This window comes from Drosophila mojavensis, unplaced genomic scaffold (genome assembly GCF_018153725.1).
Source record: "Drosophila mojavensis isolate 15081-1352.22 unplaced genomic scaffold, ASM1815372v1 contig_36, whole genome shotgun sequence".
NCBI classification, from domain to species: Eukaryota; Metazoa; Arthropoda; class Insecta; order Diptera; family Drosophilidae; genus Drosophila; species Drosophila mojavensis.
In genome coordinates, this window is record NW_025318858.1 from 23874013 (window position 1) to 23900038 (window position 26026).

The 26026-nt window shown below is 42.9% G+C and overlaps 5 protein-coding genes across 6 annotated transcripts; 3 read left to right on the plus strand and 2 right to left on the minus strand.

Moving 5' to 3' along the window:
- The first annotated feature begins 1162 nt into the window (after positions 1–1162).
- On the plus strand, positions 1163–8238 carry LOC6577654. 2 transcript variants are annotated; one of them, XM_002003568.4, is made up of 14 exons: positions 1163–1434; positions 1495–1619; positions 1674–1884; positions 1973–2105; positions 2188–2324; positions 2407–3036; positions 3091–3292; positions 3354–3727; positions 3826–4379; positions 4456–4755; positions 4817–6478; positions 6540–7465; positions 7533–7911; positions 8068–8238. In XM_002003568.4, exons 1-14 carry the CDS (start codon positions 1260–1262, stop codon positions 8119–8121), a joined length of 5862 nt encoding a protein of 1953 aa, XP_002003604.3. In that variant the 5' UTR covers positions 1163–1259; the 3' UTR covers positions 8122–8238. The 2 variants fall into 2 exon arrangements, with proteins under 2 accessions (XP_002003604.3, XP_032584894.2); XM_032729003.2 differs by lacking the exons at positions 1163–1434; positions 1495–1619; positions 1674–1884; positions 1973–2105; positions 2188–2324 and having other exon boundaries at positions 2949–3040.
- LOC6577655 (peptidyl-prolyl cis-trans isomerase, rhodopsin-specific isozyme) lies at positions 8140–9107 on the minus strand. Its single transcript, XM_002003569.4, has 2 exons — positions 8508–9107; positions 8140–8433 (listed from the first exon to the last, which is right to left on the minus strand). Exons 1-2 carry the CDS (start codon positions 9012–9014, stop codon positions 8230–8232), a joined length of 711 nt encoding a protein of 236 aa, XP_002003605.1. The 5' UTR covers positions 9015–9107; the 3' UTR covers positions 8140–8229.
- A 1072-nt stretch (positions 9108–10179) lies between these two features.
- LOC6577656 (serine/threonine-protein phosphatase 1 regulatory subunit 10) lies at positions 10180–16315 on the minus strand. The gene is made up of 6 exons (XM_002003570.4): positions 16165–16315; positions 15870–16022; positions 15673–15770; positions 15324–15598; positions 13918–15225; positions 10180–12450 (listed from the first exon to the last, which is right to left on the minus strand). The coding sequence occupies exons 2-6, from the start codon at positions 15870–15872 to the stop codon at positions 10811–10813; spliced, it is 3324 nt and encodes a 1107-aa protein (XP_002003606.2). The 5' UTR covers positions 15873–16022; positions 16165–16315; the 3' UTR covers positions 10180–10810.
- Positions 16316–17252: 937 nt separating this feature from the next.
- LOC6577657 (KRR1 small subunit processome component homolog) lies at positions 17253–18470 on the plus strand. Its single transcript, XM_002003571.4, has one exon. It carries the CDS (start codon positions 17360–17362, stop codon positions 18392–18394), a length of 1035 nt encoding a protein of 344 aa, XP_002003607.2. The 5' UTR covers positions 17253–17359; the 3' UTR covers positions 18395–18470.
- Positions 18471–18880: 410 nt separating this feature from the next.
- LOC6577658 (epidermal growth factor receptor kinase substrate 8-like protein 1) lies at positions 18881–25848 on the plus strand. Its single transcript, XM_015165781.3, has 6 exons — positions 18881–19300; positions 22482–22849; positions 22911–23054; positions 23120–24721; positions 25129–25311; positions 25376–25848. The coding sequence occupies exons 2-6, from the start codon at positions 22523–22525 to the stop codon at positions 25466–25468; spliced, it is 2349 nt and encodes a 782-aa protein (XP_015021267.2). The 5' UTR covers positions 18881–19300; positions 22482–22522; the 3' UTR covers positions 25469–25848.
- Positions 25849–26026: the final 178 nt, after the last annotated feature.

The window sequence follows — 26026 nt, forward strand, 5'->3', positions numbered from 1 at the left end:
TGCAATTTTCGGGTATCTTGTTATGGACGAGCGGCCGACCGACACCGCAACTGACATGTGTGGACAGTGGGCTTCCATTATCTGGGCTACAGAGTCCTTGGGCGCTTTTTGCCCGGCTCTGGGCGAAGCTGGTGCTTGGGGTGCTTCGGGTGCATGTGAAGTGGCGTGATTTATAAGCGCTTTGCCGGCGATAATAAACACAGGACGAGTGCGAATGGACGACGAGCAGGGACGACGAGCAGCAGCAGCAGCAGCATGCCCACAGCTGGGGTACACAAACAAGAGGTGAAGTAATGTTGAGCAATGGCCATGGTGGTACCGGGCGTGGCAACACATGCAAAATAGTTTGGCATCAGCGCATATCCTTTTGCCTGGCCTGCCCACAGCCTTGCCTTGCTTTCAATTTTCTTTGTTCGCTTTGCGGTTGCATTGGCTTTGGGGCCAATTTTTTACTTGCGTCCGTTTGACAATAAAAATGGCAATAGACGAGGCCAGTCGACCGCACATCTTTTCAAGCTTCCAACACCTCGACCACCCATCGGCCTTCCTCTCCCTCTCTCTCTCTCTCTGTCCCGATAGCTGTGGCCTGGCCCATATCATTAATTTTGCACAAAAGGACATTTTGCCTTTTTGCCAAATGCAGGAATGAACCGATCAACGGAACGGCAACAGCAAATAAATAGGGCTCGCAATGACTTTGTTTCGGCAATGGCAGCTGCGCAGCTCTGCTGCGGTTGACTGAGGCTACGCCAGCAGCAGCAGCAGCGACATCAACTGCGATTGCATGTTTGTTGTGCTGCAGCTTCCTTGGCATCAGCTTTGGACCGAGCCACGTACCGGTCCGTCTGTCTGCCTGTCCCAGTCTCTGTCTCTGTCTCTGTCCCTGTCTTTGGCCTGCCCAATACGTTCGACATTTTGTCGGTCACACGCTGCGTTGAGTTTTGCCAAATTGAAATTGTTTTCCCAAACAACAGCGGGGCGTATACGTAATATGAGATTGTCTTTGCATTTGCCAAGAAAAATAAAATAAAGGAAATGGTTGAGTGTGTGTAGATTTGTCTTTGTATAAATGGATGACACAATCACGTGCTCTGAATTCAAGCATATAATATGCTATATAGGGAAAACCAAGTGTACACCAGACTCTATGAAAATCTCCCTTCAATCTCTCTCGATATAGTAGACATATGTGAATGACAAATAATATACACAAATATTGGATATCTAAATGAAATAATAATCTATACATATTCATAAAAATGGACTCTACGCCGCGTGGTCCTTCCAAGCCAGAGTCAGCTTCGGCGACCACTGATGGCATTGAGGAGGGCAACATGGAAGATACATATTCAACGGAAACGGAACAGCCCGTGCCACTGCCATCGTTTCGTACTCCCCGCTCGATGTTCTACGGCTGCTGCATTGCCAAGGAGTGTAAGCGCTAATAGATTCAGTTAATATCTCAGTCGTGCTACACTTATTTGGCCATTGTAGATTTCATGGAGTACGTGAATCTGGTGGACAGTCTGCATATTACGCCGCGCCTGATGATACAGCGGAAACCGTTTCGCAAGAATAACACATACGGCCTGACGCTAACAATTCGCAACTCTGCACTGGTATGTATATAGCAATAACTTCTCATTTTTCAATTGCTAAGTGCTTCGTTGTAGTATCCACGCAAAGTCTTGATCACTACGGATAGTCCCAACGATACGTCAATTAACATCTTTCAGCCGGAACTAAATACCTTCATCGAGACGGACAAAGTGCTGGAAGTGAAAATCAATATACGTAGCAAAACTTCGGTGCGTATTAATCGACCGCGTTGCATATTCATCAAATCGTTTCATCCCAACATCACATTTGAAGTGCCCATTATCGGTAAAGTATAGATCATGGTATAGGTATATGCCATCCAGTTACAGGATAACTACAGTTCAGGCTAACCCATTCTCGAATTCACTCACAGTCTTGAAAAACATGACCGAACCCTTCATCTCGAAGCAAATAACGCTGCCCCCCACAGTGCCCAAGGACAGGTCCTATTACGAAATGATCATGTACAATCCAACTAAGGATCCCATAAATGTCAAGTACAGAAAGTAAGCTTAAATGGAGCTTAAGACTGGCAGCACAAAATATTTGTAAATTCTTCCATATTCGTTTCTTTTTTGCGAATTGTAGTAGCTTCAAGGGACTCACTCTCCACTATATGAATCAACACGTCATAGTTCCACACGACTACTTGAAGCTATTGATCAAATTTGATCCGAGGAAATTGCAGGAATACAATGGATTCTTTAATGTAAAATTTGGAACGTGTAGGTATCAGGGAACGGCCCAGCCAAACCAAGTACAGCTGATGGCTCATCTCTAATATGTTGACCGTTGTTCACTTTTCAGCTCCTCCCAGGAATATAGTGTTCAGCTATACACCGAAATCGATGAGTGCGTATGTAAATCGCGGCTACTTGCCCTTTGGTCTGACGAAATTTGGTGATGAAGTGCAGCGTTCGTTCTCTATATGTAACGAAAGCACTCATCCTCTGAGGATATCTACTTCGTTCTACGCCAAAGAGACTGTGGACGAAGAGGAGTCCGAGAATACCTCGGCACAATCGGCCATATCGGATAAGTTAATCGAATCGGCAGTTAGCATGCATAGCGTTTTGTTATTTGACTTTAATGAGGATACCGAATCCGAAGTTCTTTCATATAAGGAGACATCCAGCATTCACTATCACATAGAAGTGCCTCACCAAATTGACCCGATTTCATCCGCTCAGATAATGATCAAATTTAAACCAATCGACTATGAGGAATTTGACGACAATGAGGTGCCCCCGTTCCGGGAGCGCACCAAAATAAATCTCTGTTTCACGGATAGCATGGAGTGCATTGAGACACACTCCATCGTCATCTATGGGGAGATCAGAGGCATTGATGTCGAGATCTTTCCGACAGTGATTGACTTTCGGAAAATCTACTTGGGCGAGGAGCATTGCGCATTTATCAAAATCTTAAACGTGGATGGTCGGTAAGACAGCTATTGATGCATTTGCCTCAAAATAATATCGCTTCGATCAGGTGTTGTTGCCAAGGTAAAGTACGTGGAGTGCTTAGACCCGGAAATCTGTGGGGTTCGTGTCACACCTGACCAGGGATTCGAGTTGGAGCCGTGCGAACGTGGGATCTTTCACTTATCCTTTTTTACCATTGTGCCCGCACGCTTCAACGTGGTGCTGCGCTTCAAAGTCGTAAACGGCTTCTATCACAATGTCAGCGTAAAGTATGTTCATTTGTGCCCTGAACTTAGGTCAAGCAACTTAGATACGTCTTCTTTATTCAAGGGGCCTCGGCCAACATATTCAGCTTCGCACATTCCCGCAACTTGTCGAATTTGGCACAATTCCGTTTGGTGTGCCACAGAAACGCTTCATGCTCCTCATGAATCCATTAGCCGTACCCATCACCTTGCAGGTGAAGCCAACGGAAGATGGCTTGGAACAGCCGTTGGTCTTTAATATACGCGAATCCGACGTGTTGCCCATAACGATACGAGATCCGATTAGACAATTGCAGCAAGTGCATGAAGATCTACTCGCGGAAACTGATCTGAATGACAACATTGAGATAACGGATGTCGAGTTGGAGCAGCAATCCGTGAAATCGCTCTCAATCAACGAATCCGAATATAGCCTTCAATTTGAAGAGGCTATCATGGGTGAGTCCATTCCACAAACTCCACTCTAAGTAACTTCCTTGACTCGCTTAGGGTAACTATAATTCTGTAAACTCCTGTTATCTCTGTCTATCCCTTAGATAGTGTACCTGAAATGGCTTCGCAGCTACTAAAAAATCTAAAGAAGCAGAAGATATTCGACAAATCCGAGACGGACAAACGCGTCATTCAAGAGGCCTTGACCAGTCTCTTGAATACGAATTACTTTAATATAATGAAGACGCACAACAATTTCATATTCCTCGACTGGAACGCCATACCCAGCTATCCCGCTGAAGTCTATTGCGATAACGAGATTATCTATCTCAGACCAAATACGGGACGTAGCATAACCATATTGATTGTACCAAATCGGGTGGGCTATTTTCATCGTTCACTGACCGTACGAATCTGCCCAGCTATACCCCTAGCGAGCTCAGAGTCGTCTGACGATCAGCAAATGAAGATGCTGATCAAATCGGAATTCCTGTGCTCCAAGCTCTGGTTCGAGTACACCTGCAGCACCCCAGACATCATTTGGGAGAGCTTTGTCGATCTCACCGATCGCATTATGTACGCGGGTGAGGAATATAACTTTGAAATGGAATTCGAAAATGCCTCCAATGTCGGTGGATTCGTGCACTTTGATGTTATTGTAAGTTCTAAAAGAGATCTCAAAGAGAGAACAGAAAAGAAACAGAATTTTAATTGAATTTAATTATTGCCTGCAGCCAAACGAAATGGGGTTCACTGATGGCAATTGGAAGTATTACATTGGCTCCAATTCCGTTTCGATTGCCCATTGCTTTATCATGTTTCGTGTTCTGGGCATTAACAAACTATCGGGTCTTGTCAAAATTGTCGGCGCCCCGCACCCATTTCCCTTTCATTTGTATGCAAATGTACTGCCCACGGAAATACACATTTCCCAGATGTCTGTGCATGTTCGTCTGCAGGTTTTCGAGCTGCACAAGCATTATTTGTATATCGATAATGTTTCGCCGACGAATACAGTGCTCTCCATGAAATTGGTAAGTGTACGGCACTAGACTTTCTATATCTATTTAAATGTATACCACCTCTTTCTCCTAGCAAAACATCGACTTTCAGTATCTCACAACAAGAGGTGGAAAATTGTCACCCGACGGCCAGAGCATGTATACGACTTTGGTGTCAATGTTTACAGATCCAGATCTATATCATAATACATTATACATTGATCTGCAGTTTGATAATATCATTGAAATACCGATAACATTTTTAGTAGAGGGAGTCCCAATATATTTTGATCCCGACATAAGAGATGGCCTAGATGCGGGTGTACTATTTACGGACACTCAGGAACATTTTCAGGCCATGATATATCCGTACCATTATAGCGTAAAACTGACCAATAAAGGGTTTCGTTCGTATCGCTTGAATGTGACCCGTCTAACCACCTACAACCCCGCGAAGAAGACAAGCGCCTGCGTGAATCAGCCATTGACAGCTCGCTTTGACATATACCCCAAGGTCGTGGAGCTGCACCCACGGGCGGACGATTTCATCGACATAATGATGACCAGCTATGAGGAAGGAGTCTATTTCTGTGACTTCATGTTGGTCGTGACGGATCTAAAGTATCCACAACGCAAGCACGTGATACGCCTCACGGTCCAGGCGCAGTTTATTGAGGGCCAGCTTACTTGGGATCGAAAGTGCCTCAACTTTGAGTTCCAGCCCAGCTATCCGCTGCGGCAACGCCCACAGACCCGCACCGCCCTGCTGTGCAGCCAGGCCAGTATACCCTTCGACGAGGTATTCCTCGAGGCGGTGGGTCCATTCCGCATCAAGGAGCTGTATGAGCATCCGTTTGAGAAACAAATCAAAGTTTCTTTCGATCGGTTCGAGCAAAAAGAGATTTATGTCACTCTCAATAACTCGACGGTGAGGCAAATGTTTTGCAAGTTAGTGGAGGGGCGCATCAATGTTTTTGCTGTTAGCAAGCCACAAAAACATCTCAGTCTGCGGCTGTCCGTGTTGGTGCCCGAAATCCATATAATACAGCCTGAGCTAGTGCTCTTCGATCGCGGCCGTCCATACAACTACAATGTGAATATCATCAATGACGGCTGCACCACAGCCGATTACAAATGGAAACGCATCGAGGAGTCGAACATTTTCATTGGCGGTGATGATTCGGGTGATGTGGTTGCCGAAGTGCTCTCCGATATCATTCGCACTCTGGAGTACAACTTCAGCTGTGCGGAGGAGGAGAACATGACGATACGCTATCAGAAATGTCGTTGCCAGTTTCACAGCGAGAAGGAGAATGACTCACTGATCTTCGATATACTCGAGGAGATACTTAACGAACTGGATCTCAGCCATAGTCGCATTCATATACCCCTAGACATGATGCCAGAGGTCTACGATGACAGCGAGGCATTCAGTGATTCGAGCTATGTCCATCACACTATTGAATATATTTTGGATCAGCTAAACCTGGAATCCAGCCAGCGGCTATCTGAGCCCTCCTCTGAGTACTGCTACTCGGATCGTTTCATTTACTTCTATGAAAAGACTGGACATTTGCGGAAGATGGAGAGCAAGGCGTGCATGATCCATCTGCCGCATGTTCGTCGCTCCCACGAAGTGAAGGCCGTATTCCAATTGGATGTGGTGGGCGGACGCAGTCAATACTTGTCAGTGATCCTTGTCAATCTGGTGCAGAAAATTAAATATTTGAAGGATAATATCTATCTTAATGTCAGGGTTCGTATTTAGAGTCATGCGAATTCTCGTCGCTTCTCTTATCTTACCTTTTCATCTGCAGCCCTGGTACGAGCAGTTCAATGCTGTAATACGCATTTCGAATGTCACAAAATATCCCTTACAATTGAACCTCATGAGTCCAGAGATAAATGAGAGACGTCTAATCGATGGCTATGCCAAAATAGCGCAAGATGAGGAAATGTTCATGGAGCCACTGGGTCACAATAAAGTCAAAATATCTGGCATTTTGGGCTTCAATGAGAACTTCTTACGCATATTCAACGTGTTGATCAACAACACGGCCAGCAGCTGCTTCCGGCTGCGCGGTCAGGGCATAATGCCCATATTGAATCTGACGACGTCTTTGCCCATGATTGAACAGAGCGTGGACGATATTATAGAGGAATACGTATACATGCGTAAGATTTACAACTACGAGATATTCAAGAGCATTACGGAAGTCGACAAAGATGCGATGGGTTGGTTCGAGGAGGAGGCTGAGCAGGAGAGCAAAATAACTAGCGATTTTACAGAGCTCTCCGAGAGCGAAGATGACATGCCCAGTGAGCGACAGCGCTACCATGACATTCAGCTCTTCAAGATGGTGCAGACGTATGTGCTGGTCAATAACAATCAGGAGCTACCGAATGCCGTGGTGCTCAATCAAATGCTCGTCACGGAGCGCTATCTACATCGACTAAGCATGAATCTAGATACATTTGTCTTGCATCAGAAGGTTTACGAGAGCTATGTCAACCACCACAAGCCGCAGGGCCCCAGGCTGCCCATCACTGCCAGACACTTCACGGTCCAGCCGCTGCCCTGCGAACAGCTCGCCTATATCCTGGATTTGGGTCCACTGATGCGTGACAGCCTGCGTCGCTTTGAGCTGCGTTTGCATTTCTTCGGACCCGGCAAACTGATTGCATCGGCCCGCACAGCTGTTCGCATTCCGGGTCTCTTTGTGGACTTTAACATAGAGAATCAGTAAGTCTCCAAAGGGCAATTTACTATGAACTTAATCTTTACTCACATAGTTTCTGTCAACCAACAGTACCGATAAGAAGTTCACATTTTGGGCCGAGAAGTGTACGGAGCTGGAGTACTTTAACAAGACCTATCGCAATATATGGGAACGTTTAATGGATGCGGATACAAATCCGAAATTGAAGCATGCCCACTCGTTCGATTTTGATAATTTTATCCATCAGCGTGATATAACCGAGAGGGATCGTCACTTGATTGAGGAGTATTATAATAGCTTAAACCTCTCCGTTTATCCCGATCACAAGCATCACTTCACGCTGGCCCGCGTCCACACGACTCACCACTCCAATTTCTCCGGGATTGAGATGCGCATGGTGGGCTACTTTAAGCCGGAGTCTAAGCACTATCCGCTCGATCAACGCATAGAGGATTATATTTATATCGATGTGAGTTGTTTTTATCCTATTTTATTTAACTTAGGCTCTTACATTTTTCAGAGTGTCTTCTAATGTTCCTTTCATATTCCCCTTTCATACGATAATATCTCTATTCTTTGCACTCATTAACACACCTCCTTTATATCTCACCCTTCTTGATTCCAGCTCCACATGGGACCTACTATGCCCATACTGCTGCGTGGCATAATTAAGGCATGATTGACTCTGGATACTCTCTTCAGGCCGATCTCTTATTTTATTGTAATCGTTAAACTGACCATGTGCAATTAGTTGAGTGTTTAGTGAATAAAAAAGCAGAACAGGTCGTTAGCAATACATGTTGAGTTGACGGAAAAAGTAGTGGAATATGAGTAGGACTAGAAAAGAGCTGGTGACGGGCAAACCCGCTGCCTTGATCCAGCCCAGTACGTTGAAGTCGTCCGGGTATAATTCAAACTGTTCCGTAGGCAGCTCCCCGCAGTTAGTAATGACCACCGGATCGAGGGGAAAATCATCCGTATCGGTTTTCACCTGTTCCAAAAGAGAGAGAGAGAGAGAGAGAGTTGTAATATACCCTTCAAAAATACACCCGATGCGTCACTCACATCCTCTATAGCATATATGGTGTCCATGCCCTCTAAGACTTTGCCAAAGACCGTATGCTTGCCATCCAACCACTTGGCACCCACTGTGGTCACATAGAACTGACAGCCATTCGTGTTGGGCCCCCGATTGGCCATGCCCAAGTAGCCGGGTCGATTGTGCTCAATGCTCAGCCCCTTCTCCTCGTCCTCAAAGTAGTCGCCATAGATGCTGATGGAGCCAGTGCCATCACCATTGATTATATCGCCGCCCTGTACCAGAAAGCGATCCACGACCCGATGAAATGTGGCACCCACATAGCTGCTGCCATTGATGCCGCGCAGACAAATGTGCCGGAAGTTGGCCACCGCCTTGGGCGCCACCTGGCCAAAGAGACCGAATGTGATCCGACCCAGCGACTGTTTCTTCTGCTTCACGTCCATATAAATGCGAGAAGTTACAGTGAAGCTCAACGCCTGGCCCAACGCGCACAATGCCAGCAACTGCACGATGAAACCGAGTAACTTCATGATGTATCAAAACATTAACAAATTATTTTACTTTGGTCCGATGAAATAGCCAAACGCAACTAAATTGAAAAACCTGTGATCCAAGCAGCCAGCGTGGAAGAAGCCCTACAAATTTTAGGTTAAGTGCAACAAACTAGTCAACAACCCAAATACACACACAGACATAGATACACATGTAAATATATGTCATTGATTTTTTCTGACATTCCTTTACACATTCTGACGCATTCGAATATGCACACCTTTAAGTTAGCACTGTACAGGTGTGCTTTAAAGATAAAAAAGTAGAAATAGTGAATACTGTATGCTAAATTAATCTTATCTTTCGTCAAGTTTAAATGATTAGGGGTTGATAGATATATTGAATGTTAGGAATATGTTAAATTGATCAACATCTGAATAATAAATCGAATTTAAAATTTTTAATTTGTGGTCCGATAATTGCTCTTAAATAATAATTAAAAATTAAAACATTTTGTTTTATTTTTTTAATTCTAAATAAATGGATGCAGCAAATTAAATAACAAATTTCTATAATATAATTTGTTTTTTTATTTTTTAATAATTTAACTTTTATAATAAATTATATTTTTATGTATATTATGTTTCGCAATAATTTGACGCACTTCTATTTGATCATTTTAAATTATCCACAATTGATATATATTGTACTAATATACAAACAAAAATATAATTATTTTTTTTTTACGTTTTAAGTTTAGCCTAACAATAGTATAAAAATTTGATATATTTACTACTTGTTTATGCCAATTAAAAATTAAAATAATCTCAATCATTTTATATATATATATTTTTTTTTTTTAATTTTATTTTTTTCAATGCAATTTCTTTAAAAATGTTTACAAATGGAAGTTGACATGTTTTTATTTTAATTTATTTATTTTTATTTTTAAGGTTAACTCAATTTGGTCAAATATTTCCTTTAAAAAAAACTTTTTAAATCTACATTTATTGATTAGATGTTTATACCAACTATTTTATCCATTACAAGCTTTTCAATATTTATAACGCCTCCTTAAATTCCAAGTTGAGCAAATACAACAATCTTAAAAATCATCAAATATAAGTCGTCTATTCGGAGTTGAATGGAGAATCCCCTTTCTCTATCGGGAAAGCAGACAGACTTAATTAAAGATTATTCAAATTTTTGTTCTATCCAATTTTATTCTATATTATTACCGTTAAAATGCAAATCATTTAACCTGACAGCAACGAGTACAAAAAAATCAAATAGTTCACACAAGATTAGGTAAAGTATATTTAAGACTAAGAGGAAATAAATGCTCACTTCTGTTAGATGTGCCTCTTCCAAATCTATTTTCATATAAAACTCTTAATAATTAAAGATAATTTGTAACTTTCTTCAAATGACTTTGTCTTTTTTATTAATATTAACAAGCTAACCTAACGAATATTTTATTAGTAGTTTATGAAATTAAAAATGAGTTTACTTTTTACTTTTTACATTAAGCTAATCCGTATGAAAGATATTTGATATTAACATATGTGTTTTAAATATAGTTATACATATCTATATACAGTATAAAACTAAGTTTTTGGACGCCTGGCGAGGCATTGGTTTTCCAGGCTACAGTCTTCATTGGCTGGGGTAGCAGCGTGGCTTGTGATCCGCAATAATCTGGCATCACAGTCCATATCGCAGAGATTTATGTGAATATACATGGGGGCGGGGGTGTGATTGGGATTGTGTGCAAAGCTGTGGCGCTCTGTGAGATCTATATATGCGAATCTTCCTCGGAAGATTCGGCCGAATCCTACATACGCTTCTTCTGCGGATGCACGTACTTGCAGGACTTGCCCATGTGGCAGTGACCACGCATGAACTGCTTGCAGATTCCCGTGTTGTTGTTGCCACCGCCCCCGCCACGATTGGTGCCAGAGCCCGCTGACCGCCAATTGCCGCCGGAGTTTTCCTGGAAATTGTTGCCGCCGCTGCGCCAATTGCCGCCGCCAGCGCCTCCTCCGCCTCCATTGTTCTTGCGATTGTTGTTCATGTTGTTGTTGCGTGGTCCGCCACCATTCATAATGGGTCCCATGCCATTGGGCATCGGTCCGTTCATTATGGGTCCATTGGGCCCCGGTCCCGGGCCCGGTCCTGGTCCAGGTCCATTCATCATCATTGGCGGATAGTTCATGTTGTTGAAGCCAGGAGGCGCACCAAACGGACCGCCTGGACTACCAAACTGATTGCCCATAAAGTTGGGCGGCATGCCGGGCGGAGTGCTCATGTCCATGGCACCGGGAGGTCCGTTCATGGGATTCATCATGGGACTGCTCATCTGATTCTGCCAGATGGGCGGCGGTCCCGTTTGTGGTATATTCATGGGGATCTGTGAAGTTGGATTTGGTGGCATATTCCCCGTGCTGGGCATGTAATTGTTGCCGAACGGCTGGAAGGGATTGTTGGATGGCAACATATTGGGATTCATACTGGGATTCATGTTGTTCATGTTGTCATTGTAGCCCGTCTCATTGCTGGCCACGCTGTAGCCCTTCGGCTCCGGCCAGGGCAACGAGCTGTAGTCATTGACCGCATCCGGATTGCCAGTTAAATCATCAATGGGTATAATTGGAATGTCGTGCGAGAAGTGCGGTTCCAGCTCCGCCTCGGCTGGGCTGTCCGGTATCATATCCGGCGAGAAGTAGAGTGCCCGCAACGTGGTTGCCTCTCGTTCCGCCTGCACCACACGCTGCTTCGACAGATTGCCATTGGGATGATCGGGCACATTGGCCACCTCGATCAGTGGACGCCATTCCATTTGCGGCTCCATGATATCGTCGAAACCCCGTCGCGCGATGTTCAACGCATCGCGTTCGCTGTAACGCTCCATGTTCTTCATTTCAAGGAAGCTCTGCTTCGTCACATTTACGCGCTCCGATCGATCCACCTCGAAGTAGCGAACCTGCGTCAATTTCTCATCAGGCTGCCAGGTGAGCTTCTTCTTGGGTCCCCGGCGTCGATGCAGCATCAGCACGCCCGGCGGTCCATTGGGTCCGCAGCCAGGTCCTGGTTTCTTGGGCTCCTCAGGCGTGTCGTCTGCATCATCAGCACTGCCATCGCCATCGGCATTCTCCCCCGTTGACTTCTCCCTCTGCACCTTCTGCTCAATATCCTCCTTTACCTTCTTCAATGGTATATCATCGTCGTCCACATCAGTGTCTTTGCCAGGCGACGCCGTTCTGCTGTCATCATTTTCCTTGGTGCTGTCATCAGACTTATCCTCACTCTTCGATTCATCGAGAGTGTCCTGATAGAACTTCAATGGCGCCAGCGGCGCATCTTTCTCCGTGGGCGAAACAGCTGCATTAAGTCGCTTGCGCTTGACAACCTTCTTGGGCTCTATGGAGGCAGCCAGCGCATCCGAGAAGAGATTCGTTTCCACCAGAGTTGAAACTGCAATAAATAAACAACAATTAACATAAGTTAAAAAAAAAAAAAAAAAAAGAAACAGTATATATGGAATAGGTTCAATTCAAGGTCTTTACGCACTGCATAGGTTTTTGCTTATGTTGCGAGCCGAAACAAATTGCCAACTGATAAGAGACGATTGAAAACACACAACCGGCAGACTGAATGGCTATAAAAAAAAACCCTAACGTGCTGACACTAGCTTTATCTATGTATAAACCCCGTACGAATGACTATATATGTATATATAAATGCATACATATGCATAGGTGCAGTAGCGTGCACACAAACCCAAAAATTAGACGAATTTCAAAACAGCTGATTTGGCTCTATAAACAAAAAACAAAAAAAAATACGAAATTGTATGAAACCTTCTGAACACCCCTCGCTTAACAACTGATCCAAGTGATCAACGTGTGGCTTGTGCCATGTTGCAGGCCTTCAAGTGAAAAGGCGGCCAGGTTCTCAGACCTTGGTAGCGTCAATGAACGCGCAACAGAACAGTATTCAACATAATTCTCGATCTTTCGCTCATTTTTGCAGAGGCTATCATATCAATAAATGAATTGGGTGTACTTGTCAGGATAGCGCTGTGGCCATCATAGCCAGCGTTAACTGTAACGTGCTGTCATCATTTCGGCTACCAAACTTTAAGAACAGCCAGCTCAAAGTTGATCATTTTTATTTATCATTTCGTTTAATGCTCCATCATATTTTATTTCAATAGAAAAAATATATTTTTCTAGAGGAAAGTCGTATTTATTTTTGTTCTCGTTTTTTTCATATTATTATTAATATTTTTTTTTTTTTGAATTGTATTGTATTGTATGTAGTAGGTTAGTAAGCTGCATCTACATACCTTAAAAGCTAAATCATAAACGTGTATTGCATAGATTTAAAGGTAAATGTAATTGTCTATATTTTTTTGTTTGTTTTGTTTTTGAGGTTGAGTTTTAATACTTAACACCAAGCCGACTTGCCGCCGCACCGGCTGTCCACTGAAGCGCATGCGCCGTTCAACGTGGGCTCTGCTCTTGCTGCTGAAGGCCCATCCGGGCGTCCCAAATACGTCCGCTCGCCGAGCCGCTGACGTCCCGACGTAACAGCCTCTCGACTGTCTGTTCATTTGTATGCGTAGCTTCCAACTAAATCAAAAAATCTACTTCAATTTTAATACGAACTGTCGCCTGACCCCAGAAACGATCAGCTCGCAATGGGCCAATATTTATTGGTTTCGAACCAAACCCCAACATTGCCTAAAAATTGAGCCACCCACCCATCAACCAATCAATCGATCAACCCCAAGCGAAAAATTAAACTCCTTAAAATGATTTCAACAAAAATACACACAAGTTCGTCTCAAATTTCTGCAAACAACTAAAGCAAAAACCTTCAGTTTCTGTAAAGATAGAACAGAGAGATTAGTAATGAGCTCTATGGAATGATACTTACTCTTTTTGGGCGCTATTAGCTTAACGGATCCCGGCCGGTCTACATGTCCGCTCAGATTGTTGATGTCTATCTTCGGTTTCTTCTCGGCGGGCGTCTCCCTGCTAGGCGGTGGGGAAGGTCTCTTCAGTACCGTCGCCGGTGGCAACCCCGATGTGACTGCTGATGTGGGCGCAGTGGATGTCGGCTTCTTAAGGCCTTTGCGCGAGGGTGGGGGTGGCGCCTCCTCGGTAAGACCATGGGAACGAAATTTGGACTGATACGTCTTTACCGTGGCCGTCTTTTCAGTATCACGGCGTATTTCGATCGATATCGAAGCCTTCCTACTAGGTATGGGTATCGATTTGGGCTTCTGCACATCGGCATCACCCTCTTTAGTTTTTTTCTCGGATGCACTCGCTACTGGCGGCGGCATCAATTTATTATCTTTATCATTCTCCTTCTTAGAAGAGGTCGTCGTTGACGACGTTGAAGACGAAGACGAAGACGCCTTGTCTTTGTCCTTATCGCGACTGCGATCTTTGGACGTGCTAGAGTTTGACGAACTAGAAGATGATGACGATGACGAGGATTTTGAGGATTTATGCTTGTTAGACGATGAGGATGAGCTAGAACCCTCTTTGCGATCCTTATCTTTACTCGAGCTAGAGCTGGAACTTGATCGTGCCTTGTCCTTGTCACGATACTTATCGCTCGAGCTACGATGGGACGAAGATGATGAACTCTTCGAGGAGCTCTTTGAATTAGAGGATGACGAAGACGACTTATGGCTAGACGAAGAGGATCTGTGACTACTTGACGATTTCCTATCCTTGTCACGATCTTTCTCAGACCTCCTACTCTTGTCGCGCGCACTTTTGTGCTTCTTATCAGCCTCGTCATCGATTTTTGAATCATTTTTACTACTATCATCTAAATTAGTTTTTTCAGAACTATCTAAATGAGCATTAGACTCGGTCCCTCTGGACTCTGAGCCTGTCTCAGATGGTGGTAAGGAACTATCGTCATCATTATATACACTATCTGCGGTTGCTAACGAGGACGCAGATTTGTCAACAGTTTTGATTGTTATAACTATATTGCGTTTGCGCTCGGCCGAAGAAATCGTGTAGTTCTGCTTAACAGGCGCACCGCCGCTGTCCGTGCTGTCCGACGAGCTGTGCTCCATATGCGAGTCCTTCTGATCTGCTCCAGAACCGCTCTGCGACTCGACGACCCCGCTAGGTGAACTGGTTGCTGCTGTACCGCTTGGATTTTCAGTAACGATTTTAAGCCACTGCTCAACTAACCGCTTAGCCAATATACGAACACCTGAAAGTGACAAAAGGGAAGAATCGGGGCAAATACCCATTAGTTATATTATGCAATAAACTATGTTGAAATGTAAATTCTAGTCAACCCACACTTACCTTCATTGCCCCCATCTTTACAAAGCCCCTTGACCAAAATGGGCGCCGAATTTATTTTTAATCTATTTACATCAACAGGAGAAAGTAGCAAGAGTTCAAGAATTTCTTGTACGAGCGGCCAGTTCATTGTACGTATCGCATCACTCAGCCAAGTGCAGACCAAGCCCCAGCCACCAACAGTCATAAAATCTCCAAGTAGTTCAGTTTTAGTAGACTTTAAAATCTGCACGTAAACGCATTTTGAGACTAGCTTTTTTGAATATTTCGTCATTAACCTATAAAACAAAACGAAAAAATAAATTTACGTTAGAGGGCGCCTTGTTGATTGCCGAAATATTTGACAGCTTACCCAGCTATCCGTTTTACTTCTGTCGCACTAAGTATACCACCGTTGGTATCCAAAAGCACCCGCAGGCACTTTAATAATTGTAAGGGCACTATGCGTGGCTATGAAAAAAAAAATATATATATATATATATTTAAATATATAATTTTAGTATAATGAAATAGTTCAAATAAAGTGCCTAAAACAAAATGACAACTCACCATATTTTATTTTTTTAACTATATGGCAACGCCAAATAGCAAACACACTACTGTCGTCTCTTTCTAACGCAAAAGTTGATATATAAACACCACGAATATTACGTAATGCACCAATTTTAGGCCATCAATTTGCAATCTTTTGTTGATTCAGATCTAAAAACGTAAAGAAACACCACTCAGTATTTTTGCACATACAAATTATGCTTATTAAACTAATTATATTTAACAACACTTTGCAAACCAGGCTACCTAGCGACGCAATAAACTTTTATATCCATATGGAAAATTTTCGTACATATGTATAATCCATCTCCTAAAGTCGCCAAATAATCACCAAAGTCCTTCAAGTTTTAGATGGACATTAAAGTTAATTTCTACAATTCGACTGGACCAATTTCATCAGCGATTCGATTGTGATAAAAACGTGTTTCGCGTTCTAATGCTCTTTTCGACCATGAAGTTGTGAAATCAAATCGACTAAATGCAATCGATACTCGAAAAGAAACATGCAGCCCTGCATTGAAACTAACCATTCGCTCGAAAAAAAATTTATATATTTTGTATATATACTGAAATATTCTTCTATACCAGTTGTTATTGGAATGATTGTATTTAACACGCGCTTGATTTGTTTGTTGAAGCCTCCTAGCTGCAAACAAATTTTTGTTTCTCGATAGTCTTAATTAGAGAAAGTTGGCAGCGCCGTAACGAGCCACGTAGACGCTGCGACGCCATATTGATTTTTCACTAAATTGATCACTAATACGCAATATGCGAAAAAATATATATTATAACGATACAATACCAATGTTTTCCACTTGAAATGAGAGAACTACCAAATTAAATCAACTTTATGCAAATTTTGCACGTCACGACCACTCCCCCAAGTGTTTTTCTTTGCTTTTATTCCGACACACTTTGCTCTTTACGTATGTATATTGATGAAATTTTTACAATGCCTACCAATAATTAATTCAATTTAATTGTTTGTCTACTGAATTCTCTCATTTTTAATGTCGATGGATTTCATCAATTTATTGCGTCTCAAGTTATATGCGAAAGTGAAAGTCCGTTCCTCAACAAAAATTACATCGACCAAACTCACCCAAAAGCAACAATAGAATGAAAACGGAATGGACAAATTTCATTCGACACACCTTGTTTCAGAATCTATCGATATTTTTAAAATGGGCCGAAGCTCGATAAGTTTTGGCACTGCGCCGCGACGTCACAAATTATTGGGAATAAAAAACCAACAGCTTATTTTATTTACAATGCAAAGAAATTTACACGAGTTAAGAATCAAATGAAAGGTATTTTAATGCTATTTCATCGGATGAGATGAGACTCATCCAAACAACTTTGAAAGTAGATGCTATCGATTATTGTTATACGGGCACTCTTGATAGGCAGCTGTTCAAAACAAACGTGCACGGCCAAGTTTCTGAAATCAAATTCCATTTAAAAAGGTTTTTTGCTGAACTCAAAATATGAGCGACAATGAAAGTGAGGGACCCACAAACCAAACCACGGAGCCTGTGGACAATGCGTGGTCATTGAAGATACCCGCATTTAAGCCCGAAGACAATCCACATGGTCTGGTTGAGGAGAGCTCCTTTGCCACGCTCTTTCCAAAATACCGTGAGAAATATTTAAAGGAAGTTTGGCCTCTAGTGGAACAATGTTTGGCCGAGCATCATCTCAAGGCCGAACTGGATCTGATAGAGGGCAGCATGGTGGTGAAGACGACACGCAAGACATGGGACCCATATATCATCATTAAATCCCGTGACATGATCAAACTGATGGCACGCAGCGTGCCCTTCGAGCAAGCGAAGCGTGTCCTGCAGGACGACACCGGGTGTGATATCATTAAAATTGGTAATTTGGTGCACAAAAAGGAGAAATTCGTGAAACGGCGTCAGCGCCTCATTGGTCCCAATGGTGCCACTCTAAAGTCCATTGAGCTGCTCACCGATTGCTATGTCCTGGTACAAGGCAATACAGTCTCGGCTCTCGGTCCTTACAAGGGACTGCAGCAGGTGCGCGACATTGTACTGGACACCATGAACAATGTGCATCCCATTTATAATATCAAAGCTCTGATGATCAAACGCGAATTAATGAAGGATCCCAAGCTTGCCGGTGAGGATTGGTCACGCTTTTTGCCCAAGTTCAAGAACAAGAACATTAGTAAACGCAAGCAGCCCAAGAACAAGAAGCCCAAAAAGGAGTACACACCATTCCCGCCCCAACAGCCAGAGAGCAAGATCGACAAGCAGCTGGCCACTGGCGAATACTTTCTCAACAAGGAGCAAAAGCAGGCCAAGAGACAACAGGAACGCACTGCCAAACAAGCAGAGGCAGCCAAGAAACAGGACGAGCGTCGCAACAAGGACTTTGTACCACCAACCGAGGATACGCCCGGTCCATCTCGCAAGCGCGCTGCTAAGGACAATAAAGTTGATGTGCAGGCTCTGAAAGCCAAGTTAATGAAAGCGAATAAAAAAAAAGAGAGAAGTTGATCTGCAAAGTCCTTAAATTAGGTTCTAAGCTATAACCATTTTAGAAAAACAATAAAAATAACGTTAATTATTCTAATTGACCAATTGCTTAAAATTTATATTTTATCTGGAATAGGTGGAATAAGAAGGGCATTTTTATTATATTTATTATTATATTTACACATTTAAATATTTACATATATGTGTATAATATATGGAATAAATATATTAAGAGTTTAACAGCTTGTGCAGCTTTAAAATAATATTTAAAGAAATGTGCATATACTTAATAACGCTGATCACGAATGCCATCTGCAAATGAAATAAAAATTTACGGACTTGCGAATAGATGACAAACTTAAATCACTTACCAGTGGTTAGTGCTTAAATTTAAATATTAATAATAATATTTTATAAGCTGAGTACTTATAACGTACTTATATTTTCAATAAATTAGATTTCCCAGGTGGCAACGCTGGCGCTCTCGCTCTCTGAATGCCATCGCTCACTGTTGCGCTCTCAGCATAACGACTGATACTTTGAGGCTTAGCTCTTGTGGCTCTGGCTAACGGAGCTAGAGCTAGCCGTGTTGAGTTAGCCAAGTTAGTATCTTGATTTTGGTCTGGCCTGACGTACTAAACGCGGCCACAGCGGACAACGCGTGTACTTTATAAATGACTACAATTACGGCGACATTGCGGCAAAAACATATTTCCTTTATTTTCCATATAATTTCCAAACAAGGAGTGTGAAATAATAATTAAATCAGTGTTTAAACTACGCACACAGTTGCGTATATATAAGCCGAAAAGCAAGTTTGGATTAATATAAAAAAGTGTTGTAAAAATTGAGAAGAACGAACGAAAGTGGAAAGCCAAAATAGAAGGAAGGCGGACGAGAATCAAAAGCACAACAAGTAAACGGCAGGTAAAAAAAATAAAGAAAACAAAAAGTTGTGGACGAGCGGCTCTCTTAAGCTGAGATTGGAAGTGTGGAGGGAGGGAGATAGATGTCAAGTGTGAAAGAAAGAAATTAGATAAAAGCGCAAGCCCAATTACAGTTAGCTTTTACGTGTATGTGTGTGTGTGTTTTTTTTAATGAAAATAATAAGCCAGCGTTAATGTCTGTGAAGTGTTTAATGGATGAAAGGCGTTAAGCATGCCCTGCCTAACACAATCAAATATTTTAAAGAGAAAAAACCAGTTAAAAAATATTCGTATCGAACGTGACAACAAAAATTCGAAATTCGTGCTAATTAGCAAAAGAATGCGCTAATATGAGAGTGAGAGAGGGAAGATGTGTTATATTTGGATGTAGAATGTGTGTGTGCGCATTAGTTGTTGATAAATGTTAACAAGGCAGAGGTCTATGCGTGTGTGTATTTACAGGTGCGACATATGTACACATATATATGCACACACTTAAATAACAAATTTGCATATCGAATACCTTTAAATGCTGTCAATTAGTTTAATACTCAATCATATTCAAACGATAAAGTAAAACTATATAAAACTAAAAAATGTTGAATATGTGAACTTTTACCTTTTTATGAGAAAAATAAAAAATATAAAAAAATAGAGAAAAGTAATAAAAAGTGTAAGAAATATGTACACTCTTGACATGCCGCATTCAATAAATATTAACATGTCTGCATATCAGATAAACAATTAAATAAAGCGGTCAATTAGAATATGTATATAAATACACACGTACATTTGTACATGTATGTATGTATTTAGGTAACAGATAGCGCAGGTCTCTATGAATTAGTGAATGAATTGAACAAAAGCATTGAAAATCAATACGAGAAACCTGCCGCCGCTCCCAGTTTGTGTGCATACCTCTACCTTTGGTTGGTGTTATTGCCCATGCTATGTACGATACAGACACACACTCATGTATACCTCTCTATATATATATACAGAAAGGTATTCGTATTTTTACATATGTGTACCTAACAGTAAGCGGCCACTTGTGTGAGTGCTTGTGGAAAAAATCATAAAAAATATCAACAGAGCAAGAGAAAAACAGGTGGAAAAGAAAGCTAAAAAATGCGGTCGTCAAAAAGTAAAGTTGCAGCAGACGCAGCGGGGACAAATCCGAGTTACCTTTTTAAAGCGCACACAAACAAAAAGACAAACACACACAAGCACACACACATATACGCTCAAGCAGAATTCAAGTAGGAGAGCCGAGAGTCTCACTCTCGGCGCACCTGGCAAGCGGTGGTCACGCATGCGCATGTGTATGAATGGGATGGCGATAGTGTACTTGCTTGGGGTGTCGGTGTCGATGTCTCCCCATTTGTAACTGAGCCGAGAGTCTCACTTGTTCACAAGCTGGTTTTTCACAGGGGCACACCAACAAAAACAACAATAAACAACAACAATAACAGCAACAACAGCAACAATATCTAAAGCACACTTAGCAATAACAAAAACGTTTGTTGTTTTGCCATTTGTCTGCTCCATTGGAATGTTTTTTAGATAAACAAAAAAACTGAGAAGCACTGAAAAATAATACATACATATATATGTAAGTCAGGCAACGCCGCTTATCTGTGTTATTATTCATACATACACTGGCAGGGGGATGCAGCTTAAGCCATTCACATGCATACATACATACATATGTACATATATATATACATATATATACAAACGTTCATACCATACATATAAGTAAGTAAGTACATTAAGTGTGTATATATTTTGATGTTCAAATTTTAATTCCAACGTCTTGGTAACTAAGACGAATGACTTTTCCTACTATCAAAACAGTTGCTTATCACGACTTAATTAATTATCTGTACTTAATGAATGGCTGCCTAGCCGGCCGGTCGACCGTTACGATATTACCGTGCCTTTACGACGCTACCGCCACACATACAGCAATCGAAATAAGATTATTAATGGTAGTAGGGCGAGTATACTACTTACTTCATTATGATGTGGACACTTTTGTTAGTTAGGTGTGATAATTTTTTATGACCCCCATTCGTCAACGTTGTCTTTGCCCTAAGCATAACTTCTGCTGTAAATCTGTCAACCAAAGGAAAAACAAAAACAAACTACATATGTGTGTATCAACATACATACCTTGCCGATGATGCAATTTGGTATGCGAGAATATAAATAAGCCAAGTATAACATACATATCTATATAGTTTGACTCTAACATTCAAATTATAAATTCCCACACACATATGTATATAACTATACACATGTGTGTATAGCTATGTATGTGATCGCCTGTTACTGGGCATCCGGCGCAGTCGCCGTCGGCACACGCCTAAGTAGTTGCTGTCACTTAAGTCGAGGGAGCGGCTGTTTGCCAATGTGTATGGGTTTGTGTGTGTGAGTGTGTGTGTGTGTGCGTGCAGGCGAGAGAGCGGTCTGTTTCGTGCTCTTTGCAATTTGGCAAACTGTTGAGCGCAACAGCGAAAGAGAGTGGAAGAGGGGGAGCGGTAAGGTTGCCAGAGGCCACATAGACAAACAGGTAGATTCTATACAACTGGCAAACTGACAGCTGGGCTCAGCTTTTGAGCTTTGACTGCGGGGAGAGATGGGACGGGGAAGCGCGATTTTAAAATTCCAAAGCTGCGCGACTGCGAACGAAATGTTAAAGTTTGAGAATGGCTACATATACGCTGTTTGCATTTTACGAGTGGAGTATTTTGGTTTTCGTTTGTCTAATCTTTTCTAATGAATTGAATAATTTTTTTTTTTAATAAAGAAAAAATTGGATTACCAATTTAAAAAAAACGACAGATGCGGGAGTTTGTGAGTGAGCATTATAAATAATTTATTTAAAACCAAGCCACTATTTGTTTTAGGGGCACGATCTTTGCGTTTACAGCAATTTAAATATATTACAAGCAGACTTTTTGAATGCCTTTCACGTGTAGTAGAGTATTGTGTAGTCGCTTACACCTGTTTTAACATTTGTACTTGTGGCGTTTGTACCTTGCGTTGAGCATGGAATGTGGCCTGAGTCAGAGCCGCAACCACTGCGCAATATTTAAAGCCACAAGCCAGCTATTTGACTGGCTGACTGACGGGCTAATGTGGATGCTTATAGTAAATTCCGACATTTTCACTTTCAGCAAGTGAGTCCGGATAAACATTCACATTCACCATTGCCGAGATGGTCAATCATCATTCAAATGGTGGCGGCAGCGCCGGCAATAGCAGTGGAGGCGCCCATGGTGGTGCTGGCGGCGATTACTCCGGCGACGATCGCAGCGGCGGCGAGGAACGAGAGCGATTGGATGGCATGGACTTGCATGATAAGCCCACATATCTGCTCGAGCACCTGGCCACATTCACCGTGAACAAGGAGTCGGGCATTGTGTATCCAGCGGACGGTATGCGTCGCCTGCTGCAGCTGGAGAAGACAACGGGCATTTGGTCGCAGAAGATGCAGCTCTGCTTGGACTATCAATGGGTGCTCATTATGGATTACGAGACGGGGGTAGGTAAATGGAACTGAAGCTAGCGATAAACTTTATTAACGAATGTCCTCTAATGAGCAGAACATAATCGAGAGATTTCCCGCCTCGCTGGTGCAGGAGCCAACAGCCTTCACATCTAACGATGCCATGGAGCTTTACAATAATATACTGGTCTTTATTGTCTCGGGCGGTGGTGGTTCACGTTCCGAAATGCACATATTTCAGGTGAGTAATCCACGGAACCCTTAGAAAGTCATGCAATTGACTTAATTTAATTTTTCCTCCGCCAGTCACAAAGCGTTTCTGCTGTTCATCTAGTGGAGGATTTGAAGCAGTTGCGCAGCGGTAAAATGATCACACAACAGCGTGGCGCCACGCCCACACAGCATACGAGTGGCGCCTCCGGCTCCGGCATGGCCGCCATGATGATGAGCAAAACATCCTCCTCCTCGTCGCACAGTCGCATCGAGCAACATCATCAGCGTGATCAACGGGATCGGGAGCGCGGCAGGGATCGGGAAAGGGAAAGGGAGAGGGAGCGGGATCTGCATGTGCAGCATCATATGCATCAGCGCAGCAGCGTGGATCAGTATGGCATGCGAGGCTCTGGAGCTGGCGCTGTCACTGATGTGGACATTGGCCCCAATGGCGAAACGGACTCGGAACATGGCTGCGTCAATGATCGCGACGAGACAAGCTCCACGTCCAGCGAGAAATACGAACGGGATGTGGCCGTGTTGAATCATTGTTTCGATGACATCGAGAAGTTTATTGCGCGACTGCAGCACGCGGCGGCTGCCTCCAGAGAGCTGGAGCGACGTCGTCGCAATCGCAAGTCAAAGAAACGTGATCCTGGCGAAGGCCTCCTCACGTTGCGCACCCGGCCGCCGCATGAAAAGGAATTTGTGGATATCTTTGCAAAGTTCAAGCTTTCATTCAATTTGCTGGCCAAGTTGAAGGCGCACATCCATGATCCCAATGCGCCGGAGCTGGTGCATTTTCTATTCACACCACTGGCTCTCATCGTGGAGGCATCCAGCGACACCTACTACGAGTCGCAGCTGCCGTCTCGCGTGGTCAATCCCTTGCTCACCCGAGAGGCCATCAATTTGCTAATCAACTGCGTCACCAGCAAGGAGACCGAGCTGTGGCGTTCCCTGGGCGATGCCTGGGTCATACCACGCGACCAGTGGAAGGAAGATGTTGGCTCCTATCATCCAGTCTTCCTCGATGGCTGGTCACCCGATTACTTAGTCATTGACGAACTGGAGGCCACATCGCCCACGCACGTCAGCAAGCGTCGGCTCGACGTACAGCCGGGTCCGGGCAGCCACCTGTCCGGTCTGAATGGACGTGGCGCTACCGGTGGCTACGATGACTACGACACGAATGGCATTGGCATCTCGCTCAGTGAGAAGTACACCATACACCATGGCAACGATCGGGATCGTGAAAGAGAACGAGATCGATCCGGTGCAATAAGTGCCTCCGATTTCAATGCACGCAGCGAGCTCTCCTTTGACTCCATTGAGCGTGGCAGCGGCGGCGGCGGCGGTGGTGGCATTTCCTCCAGTGGTGCTGGTCATGGTCCCACTGCTGGACCCACACTCAGCGCTATTACAGCGGGGCTACAGAATTTACACACACGCGACTCCCGCAACGTGAGCAGCTCAGGCGGCAACTATGGAGCGAGCGGCGTTGGTGGCGGTGTCTCCGAGATATCCGCCGTCACAGCACGTGGCGTGGCCAATGCAAATGCTACCGAGGATCAGCTGCTGGAAGCCTGGCTAGAGGATTTGCAGGCATCGGGCGCTAAAATTGTTCTGGTCACCTACCCACGCACCGCCAACAATGACAAGGAGCTGAGCGTGATGCGCGGTGAATACTTAGAGGTACGGGGATATATTACGAATTGATCTATGGGCCAAACATTTTCGTGCGTCGTACGCATTTTCCTCAAGTGAATGCATTTATAGAACTAATTTAGTTCAAACGATCGTAAATCATCTTAAGAAATTTATAATATCGTTTAAGCAGTATATAGTATTACTCCAAGTGGTAAAACAATCTATAGATCTACTTATACAAAGTTTCTCGCCATTTTTTTATTTTAATATTTATTTGCTCAACTTCAAACTTGTCCAGTTTTGAATAATCCCCATTAGATATTATAGACTGGTGTCAAAAGTGGTAAATCTATAGATCTCTGCATATATCTATATATCTATTTGTACTAAGTATTTTCAACATCTTTTATTTATCACATTCCCCTTTTTTTTACTTACTTGGTGTGTTCTAGATTCTGGATGACACCCGGAAGTGGTGGAAGGCGCGCAATATACGCGGCCAGGTGGCCCATGTGCCGCACACGATTGTCACGCCCTTTAATTATGGCGACGGGGATGGCGGCAATGGTCAGTTCTATGGCCAACAACAGCAGGTGGCAGCGAATAAGTCACGTCACATGTCACCAGGCAATGTGGTAAGACGGATCTCTAAATCCAACTATATCTCAGTTACTTAACAGTTATTTCCCTTTACTGCAGGACAATCCCAGCATGGATCAACGTTCGCCAGATGCCACGGATATGATACGTAGCAAGCACCTGGGAAAGAAGGGCGAATTCCGTTACTTTTAAGAAAACTGCTTTCATAATGTAATCCAATATGAACGAATAGTTGATCCTGACCTACGAACAGAATTTGAAAGGAATTAGCACTACTTAAAAGCCTAGTTTGTAGCTCCGTTTCGATGTGTAAATGTGTGTTTTATTATCAAAATGAAAACTCGAAACTAACCGTAAGACTAACTATAAGTTGTACTTCATCGAAGTTTAGCCAAACACACACACACACTCAGCATCACAGTAGAGTGCCCATACCATATGGTATATATATATTGTTTATAAAGAGAGTGGGACTGGCGGCAAAAGCAATCAATTGTTTAATAAAGCCTGGTCCTTGCAATAACTAAAGGAACCTAAATAAATAAAAAGTTGATTTAATCGTTTATCGATAATTCAAATGTTTCGTATACATAGGTTATTGTTGGCTCACAGCTGGTATACATATATGGCTATATATACTATGGCTATAATATTATTTATTGCTTCTAATGTATTCTAGCTTAATGGCTAGGATAAACTCCATTAGCAAGAAATCAAGTTGTATTTTTTAATATTTAAAACAAAACATTT